General features: G+C 52.7%; 1 protein-coding gene across 1 annotated transcript; it reads right to left on the bottom strand.

Annotated features, from left to right (window-relative positions):
- Window positions 1-495: 495 nt before the first annotated feature.
- Window positions 496-8,232, bottom strand: LOC128057708 (complement C1q and tumor necrosis factor-related protein 9). The gene is made up of 4 exons (XM_052650194.1): window positions 8,126-8,232; window positions 3,735-3,916; window positions 2,778-2,840; window positions 496-1,458 (listed from the first exon to the last, which is right to left on the bottom strand). The coding sequence occupies exons 2-4, from the start codon at window positions 3,898-3,900 to the stop codon at window positions 686-688; spliced, it is 1,002 nt and encodes a 333-aa protein (XP_052506154.1). The 5' UTR covers window positions 3,901-3,916; window positions 8,126-8,232; the 3' UTR covers window positions 496-685.
- Between the last annotated feature and the right edge of the window lie 313 nt (window positions 8,233-8,545).

Here is an 8,545-nt window from a genome sequence, read left to right as displayed (position 1 = left end):
TGAACAGGAAATGTCCATTATGGCCTGGAGGGCTGGTTTCCCTTTCACCCATCATGCACTAACTAGAATATACATCACCACCCTCCACTTCCAACTCTCTGCCTGGTCTCCCTGTTCAGTAACTTTTCCTTCTGTTCCCTTCTTTCAAAGATTTTAGAAGGTAAACAGTGAAGAAACTAATGGAATTTGCCCTGCTGGGTTTGGCTTGGCTGGGTCCTGGGACCCTTCTTGTCTTTCCTGTTTTCCCCTGGTGGATGGGACCCGCTGTCCCAGGCCCTGCCCACTGCTGTATAAGATAACTGCTTATCTGCTTCCTCAAGTTCACAGGTGAGAAGAATTTTGCCCCAGGGTGATTCACACCTGAATCTTGAAGGAGTCTTGTGGCTCCTTCGAGCACTAAAATGATATCAAAACACTTCCCACAAGGAACACACAAGCAGAGGATTCTCCGGACCGTGGGAATGAGGAAAAATATTAAATAAACTGTAATAAACATGGCAGGTATTTTTAGATTTACTCTTGAAGGGATGCTGAGTTTTGTAGAATCAGTTTTAGGGAGAACTTTCCTCTTTTTACCTTTTTATGGTTATGACAGTGATGACATAGTTAATAGAGTAAAATCATCAGATAACATCTCCCTCCTCCAACCCCAGTGGATGGGGGAAGATTGCCCTCCCCACACCCGTCAGGAGCTGCTGAAGAGCAGGAAGCCCGTGAATGTCGTGTCGTCGTCCTCGTCAGCAAACAAGCCGTTGAACCTCTCCCCTCCAGTCACCTGCAGCCACACCTCATCCCCCAGCTTCAGGGGCAGGACGATGCCGCCCGAGGCCTGGTCCTCAGAGCCTGTGTAACCGTCCTTGGTGTGCAGGACTTTGGCCCCGTTTTTGACCAGAGACACCTGGATGTTCCTGGAGAAGACGGTGATGTGGTAGGTGAAGTAATAGACGCCGGCCACGTGGCAGGTGAACTTGCCCGTGGCCACGTCGTAGTGGCCAAACTCGTTGTACAGGATCCTGTCAAACTTGATGGGAGTGTCTGATGGAGGGAACTTGCTCAGCACCGTGAGCCCCATCGTGAAGGCGCTTTTGGGCAAGGCGGGTGTCTCGCCAATTTTCCCCTTTTCTCCTCGCTCCCCTTTCCAGCCTCTCGGGCCGCGGACTCCAGGCTCGCCCTGGGGCCCCAGGGGGCCAGCGTCTCCCTTGGGACCTGGCTTTCCGATGGGGCCTATGGGCCCAAGCAGTCCAGTTGGGCCTGAAGGTCCGGTGCTGCCCTCGGGCCCTTCTGGCCCCATGGGCCCCACGTCGCCCTTCTCCCCCTTCTGCCCCTGGGGGCCCGTCTCTCCCGTGAGGCCTTTCTCCCCCGGGGGGCCCACCAGTCCCTTTGGCCCATGCTTCCCTGGGGGTCCTCTCGAGCCCTGGTCACCTTTGATGCCCTTCGCTTCCACATGTCCATCTGCCCCTGAGAAGGAAGAGAAAGAACAGAGGAAGAGATGATTCGTGAAGCTCTGTCTTGTGAAGACATTATTGAGAACACGAATGAAGTAAAGCAGCACCTAGGCTTAGTATGAGGTCAGGGTGCGAAAGTTAACTCACTCCTCAATTGTGAAGATACACACACACGCGCGCACATGCACGCGCACGTTCAAGTGCGCCCAGAACACTAACTCAGGTAATATCGACTAAATCAGCGTTGGGGCTCATGTTAAAATGACAGCTCTTCTTTGGGGGTCTTCCCTGGAGGCCCAGTGGTTAAGACTCCCCACTTTCACGGCAGGGGGCGAGGGTTCAATCCCTGGTCCCCCTGGTCGGGAGAACCAAGATCCCACATGCCCCAGGATATGGCCAGCCCAAAAAAGAAATGACAGCTTTCTGCCCGTCCCCCAGGGACTCCTTTGGAAGCGGGAGGAACCCAGACAGCAGGTTCACCAGGCCACCAGCAGAGGTGACTCGCAGTACTGATGACCTGACACCCGAGAAGCTCCTCACTCAACCTCTGCTCTGCCGGGTGCATTGCGCTGTCCTGGTTCCCCTGTCCCCGCCCCCAGCCTGGCTTCCCCCTCTTCCCGAACCCGAGCCCAACTGGGCTCGGTGTGCAGCAAGCACGGCTCTGGAGTCAGACGCCAAGATCTAGCCGGCCTCCACCACTTCCACACAAGCTGACGCCCACCTGCACCCGGTTCCTCACCTGTAACCTGGGATAATAAACTGCCTCCTGTATAGGCTGTTGAGTCAGCACATGGAAGGCTCTAGTGTGGCAAGGACGCTGTGATCACCACCCTCCCGCCCCCAGTCAGCACCCTCCCACCTCCAGGGCCGCCGAGTCAGAATCCTGCGGCCTCCTCAGGCCCTAGCGCAGAATCAGGCTTCAGCAAACCACGGACCAAGGTCCACTTCCACCCTCCAGACTGTTTTTGAACAGCCCGCAAGCTAGGAATGCTGGGCGTTTTTAAATGGTCACCAGTCATGTTCCGAGATTCGTGGCAATCATGTACAATTCAAGTTTCACGGGACAAAGCCCTGCGTGCTGAGGCCTCTTCTCTGCTTTCCCCTACAACGGAAGAGCTGAGCGGTCGTGACTGGGATGCTGTGGCCCTTTATAGAAAGTCCGCCCATCACCGCACTGAACTGCGAGCTTCTGGAGAGAGGAACTGTGTAGCCTTTCCTGTGGGTCACTCTCAGAGCCCCGTAAGTGACTTGTCCTTGGTTAGCACTTAATACTTCTCGCCACATCACTGACCGCTTGGGACGAGGGCGGCCAAGAGGGAAGCCGTGTCTGACCTGGTTCTCCTTTCTCCCCGGTCATCCCATCCTTCCCAGGGCCACCGGGATGTCCTGGTTCTCCTGGTGAAAAGTGAGAAAACAGGCAGGAGTTAAAATTCCAGCTCGTTCCTGAGTGTGGGTCAGTGATAGAGGGTCCCAGGGAGCCCCAGCCTGGACCCCTCACACATGACACATGGTAGGGGGAGGGGCGGTGAGTGAGGGCATTTGGGGCAAGCGGCAAGGATGCTGAATGGGCAGAGCAGCGGGCTGGAAGTAGACGGGTGGGCTTCCCAGGCACGCAGCTGACGATGACGGCCGTGTGTTTCTCACGTGACAAGGACTTGGGTGGGGGTGAGGGGGCTTTCTCACCTGTGCCCCTTTTCCATCACTCCATGGGGAGTGGACTGGAAGGTCTACTAGCCTCCTATGAAAGCACAGAGGACCATGCTCACACCACACTACTGGGGATGGAAGGGCGGGTTCTGGAAGGACCTCTCCAATGCCTTAGAGTGGTGGTCAACGTGCTGTGCAGACCACTGGGACAGGAGGCCATGAGGTTAGCACCATGCTGGGTGCTCCCTGCCAGAGACCCAGCCATCAGATCTCTCCAGGCCCTGGTGTCAAAGACCCCCCATACCTGCCACCCAAGGCAGAAAGATCCATGACGTCACTTGCTCCTAAAAACGGCCCTGCAGTACCGGAGATGCTGGCGGGCAGGCACGCAGCCCCACCCAGCGGGAAAGCCCACGAGGACAGGGTCCTGATGGCCTGTGCTGCCCTGTACCCCACACCCAGGCTGGGTCTGGCTGGGGCAGGCTCTCTGTCAGTGTCTTCTAGGTGATGGAGAGAGGTATGGATGGATGGATGGAGAGGGGTGAGCGGGTAGGTGCTGAGCGCACAGGCGATGAATGAATGGAGGAGGCGAGAGGAAGTGGGAAGGAGTGGAGGGCAGCTGAAGGTGCAGCTGGTGGGTACCTGTGTCCCCCTTGTCGCCCTTTGCTCCATCTCGTCCATCTCTCCCAGGCAGTCCGTTGTGACCAGGGTTCCCGGGGATGCCAGGGTGTCCCTGCCTGCAGGTGTCCTGTGAGCTCACTGTCCCCATGCAGACTCCAGAGGCAAGCAGGAGCCACCAGATCCTCATGGCTTGGGTGGCAGGGCTGAACGGAAAGAGGGAGAGGCTTTCATCACCGCAGCCACAGACACAGCCTCTGCTCTGCTCAGTGGTCAGGCTTGGACAGAAGGGTCAGGACAGGTCAGGGTGGGAGCTGGGAGAAGACCAGCCACCCACAATAGAAGGACACAGCCTTGAAGGGATGTGGCAGGTCGGGGCAGCTCTTACTGGTGAGCAATCAAGGAAAGAGCCACATCCCAGGTCAGGAAACCCCTGCTGACCAAGTCCCTTTGGGCAGGCACTCCAGTTGACTGTTTTGCTTTGGGCAAATCCCTTTTTGGAGCCAGAGAAGAGATGAATGCTTGCCTTTCGGGGCTGTTGCAAAAAACAAGATGTGCGTGAAACCATGTGTTGACTGGTGAAGCAAACATGGAATAAGCCTCTGCTCTGCAACCCCACTTCTGGGTGTACACAAAAGAGGCAACAGCAGAGGCTTTCCCAGATATTTCTATACCCACATTCACAGCAGCATGGTCCACAATCACCAGAAGTGCAAACATCCCAAGTGTCCACTGACACATGAACAAAATGCAGTCCATGCAGAGATCAGTCATGATTCAGCCTTAAGAAAGAGAGAAACTCAGGCATGTTACAACAGTGATGAACCTTGAGGACACCGTGCTCAGTGACCTTAGCCAGTCACACAGGGCAGACACTGTTTGGTTCCACTTATGGGAGGTACTGGGAGGAGTCAAGTTCAGAGACAGGAGAAAGGTTGGTTCTAGAACCATTGCAATAAACTGGATATCACAATAAAACTGAGTCACACAAATTTCTTGGCTCCCAGTACATATAAAAGTTATGTTTACACTATACTGGGGTCTATTAAGTGTACATAGGTTAATTTTCAGTGAAAGAGTGAGTCACTCAGGTATGTCTGACTGTTAGTGACCTCATGGACTACAGCCCACCAGGCTCCTCTGTCCATGGGATTCTTCAGGCAAGAATACTGGAGTGGGTTGCCATGCCCTTCTCCAGGGGATCTTCCCAACCCAGAGATCAAACCTGGGTCTCCTGCATTGCAGGCAGATTCTTTACCCTCCGAACCACCAGGGAAGCGCCCTCCCCACCAATTCCAGAAAAATGCTAACCACCACCTGAGCCTTCAGCAAGTGAAAGATCACTGATCATAGATCATCATAACAAATAGTGATGAGGACATTTGAAATATTGTGAGAATATTGTGAAATATTGTGTCCCAAAATGGGACACCAAAGGAGCTGATGCTCAATGCAGGGTTCCCCCAAAACTTTAATGAGTTACAGAATGGGGTATCTGTAAAGCACAATGAAACAGTGTGTGCCTGTGAGTGTAGTAACACAGATTAGAAGCAGATATATCCAAATGCACACGGCTGCTTTGGAGTGGGGGCGGGGGGAGGGGCGGTGTTCTGAGAGCTTCTTTTTTTAAAAAAGGCTTTTTTACAGTGTCTATAAAACTGTTAGTAGAGATACATTTTCTAAAACCAGCCAGACTGTGACACAAAGGATTACATCGCCACCTGTTGGAAGCCACTACGTGTCTCAGGGCCCGATCTGATGCAAAGAAAAGTATTTTTGGAAAAGGAAAGGCAGATGTTTCCCTCTGAAGTCACAAACTTACTCCCTTTCAGGAAATCCAGATGAGTTTTCTCAGAGCCAATTTCCATAAATAATCTACACCTTCCTCTTCTGTTTAACTCAAAAGTGGCTGGTTGCAGTCAAATCTAAACTGCACACACCAGCCTCTGTAAGGGTCTGTATTTCTCCCTTTAAGTTTTTTTCAAAATGTGCATGACAATTATTCCAATAATAAAACAGATCGTGAGCTCATAAAGTGTCAAGCTGGGGTAAACTGCACACTGCTCTCCGGCCAGAGAGGAGCTGAGATGTAAGCAAATGTGCACCCTTCCGGGAGTCTCTTCTGGGCTCTTGCACACCTGACATGGGCAGAAGTGCCAGTTGTGAATAAAGGAACACCTTTGCCCCCAGACGGGCAACAAGATAAGGGGCGGCACAGTTTATAAAGAAAAACTGTTTAGAAGATGGACAGGAGGGTTTGCACAAGGCATAGAGGAGAAATCATATTCGTGGGTTATTTTTTCAAAATAAAAAGTTACATGGGTGTTTCTCACAAAGCCTCGGGCTGGCTCCTCAGTTGCAAGGTTTAACACCTGAGTCCCGTGTTTGGGTAGAAGGTGCTGGAGCTAGGACCCCCGGTGGCTGCCCTCCTCCACTCCTCCACCCCCTCTTGTCTTCTCTAGCTCTCCCCCCTCCCCCACCCATTCTCCACACAGCCCCTGGCCCAGCAGCACTTGCAGGTAAAGGCATACTGAAGACAGCAGCTGCGTCTTCACGCTTTCTTATTTCTAGCATATCATAGTCCAGTATTTGTGGTGTGGTTGAATGAATGGATATTATCCTGGTTCTAACTATGTGCGAATCTTCACAGGTAGGCAGCTGGATGTTGAAACGAATCCTTGTGGATGCTTTCAGTGGAGGCTCTAGTCTCTCTAACATCCCTGCTCCCCGTCGCCAATGGTGACAGAAATTCTAGCTAGCATGTGGCAGCCCACGACAGACTCATGACCCAGCTTCCTCGCAGCCTAGGTCCACCGTGAAACTAGACCGTGGCTTCTGGGAAGTGGGTGAAACCAATACAGGCACCGTGTGGACCACAACGTTCCCGGGAAGGGGTGCCCCCTCCCTCGTGCACCATCGTGGACCCGTTGAAGGAGGGCAGTGCCCTGGGGACAAGAAATCCTAGTCTCTAATGACAGCGCAGGCCATCCTGCCCTCCCGGCCTGTTGGTGACACGGGCGAGACCTGCGTGTTCTGCTCACTCACCGAAGCCTGTTATGTGGGGTCTCTTACCCGCACCCAAGCCTACGTCATGCTAGGCTTCCACTGTCAAAGGTATGGGCGCCCATCCAAAGCGAGTAGGGCTCGACGCCTGTAGTCACTGAGCCCACAGAGCTGCTAAGGATACACTGGTTTGGAAACCCTTCAGGTGATACAATAAACCTCTGACAGCGGGGACGGCAGTGTATCAATACTGCCAGTGTGGACGCCCAGGGAGTGGACACAGTCCTCCTGCTGAATGTCAAGTCCATGGGGGGGAGGAGGGCCCCTGGGAAGCCCCTGTGAGCCCCTAACCCTAATATACAGAAACAGCTAGGGACAAAGGGTTACAGACTGCAAACGCTTTCGGAGTTACTGTCTTTTAGAACCAAGTAAAATTTGTTCTTGTTTCTGGGTAGTTTCTCCTATGTTTGATCTATATTCTCCTTCACTACTGAACTGCTTTACAAAAGGTCACTCAGGGCACACCCTGATTACTATTCTCCAAGGACATGATGTCCCTGGTCCACGGCCAAGGTTAAGGGTTTCCACTTCTCAAGGTTCCTACTTCTCCAAATAGGAAGATTTAATGAAGATCAGCCAGAACCCAGCAGAGCAATCTTCCCTGGGTCTCTAAACCTCCAGCCTCTGAAGGCTGCACAGAACACAAGGGGTCCGTGAGCCCAGTCACCCCAGACATAACTGCCCAAGAACCTAAACCTCCAACTTGCCATCACTGAAGACATTATCCTCACTTTCTCTCTACTTTGTACATATGTATTTCTTCTTCAGTACATGTCGAGGACCTTGTTTCAAACTACCCTGGGTAAGTTAGTACTGCCAGGAATCGAAGAATGTCCACATTGACATTTGTGTAAAGTAATCCAAGCTTCTCTGGAAAGCTCCCTAGATAGGTCTCGCGATTTATTCTAGGGTTTCACCCTCCTCCCAGACAGCCTGCAGAGTTCTCGCAGAAAGATGTCAAAATCTGCTTCTACCTCCTATGTATCCTCTTCAGGGTGTATTTGGAACTGGCTCACTCCTTTCTCACCCCAAACTCTGTACACATCTACCTACTCTGCAAAAAGTGGGCTTCCCTGATGGCTCAGTGGGTAAAGAATCCACCTTCAGTGCAGGAGACGTGGGTTCAATCCCTTGGTTGAGAAGATCCCCTGGAGAAGGAAATGGCAACCCACTCCAGTATTCTTGCCTGGACAACTCCACGGACAGAGGAGCCTGGCGGGCTGCAGTCCATGGGGTCGCAAGAGTCGGACATGACTGAGCAACTAAGCACACCCATCACACACCAGTGATACAAGAGCTGCTTTCTGACGCCTTAAATTTAATGCAAAGAAGTTGTGTCTTAAGGCACTTACCTGCACCCAGGGCTGCAGGAGGCACCCAGGGGCTCTGCTAACCAGGAATCAGAAGCAAACTAAATAAAATCACGCCTTCCTGCCAGGCAATCCCCTGGCGGATAGATCTGCAAAACAGCAGGAAGGGGAGGGAACTCATGAGCACAAGACCTCTTGGAAGAACTTCAAAAACTGAGGCAATGCTCGAGTCCGCCATCGTCCAACAACACCACTTACTTCAGCCGAAAGAGCTCCTTCTTTCCTCCTCTTTCACTGAGAGAAGGCGAGGCGGCTTCTGGGTGGATCTGGAGGGAGGCATCCCTGGCAGCCTCCTCCCCTTAGAGACCTTTGTGCCTCTGCTTTCTTTGTGCAGCTCTGAGCTGACCTTGGGTCAATTATGAGCCATCAGAACAGAACTGAAGATGGTACCGTTAGGCCTCG

The sequence above is a fragment of the Budorcas taxicolor genome, chromosome 12 (assembly GCF_023091745.1).
Source record: "Budorcas taxicolor isolate Tak-1 chromosome 12, Takin1.1, whole genome shotgun sequence".
Classification (NCBI taxonomy): domain Eukaryota; kingdom Metazoa; phylum Chordata; class Mammalia; order Artiodactyla; family Bovidae; genus Budorcas; species Budorcas taxicolor.
Note: the sequence above shows the minus strand (reverse complement) of the source record. Positions and strands in the feature narration are given on the sequence as shown.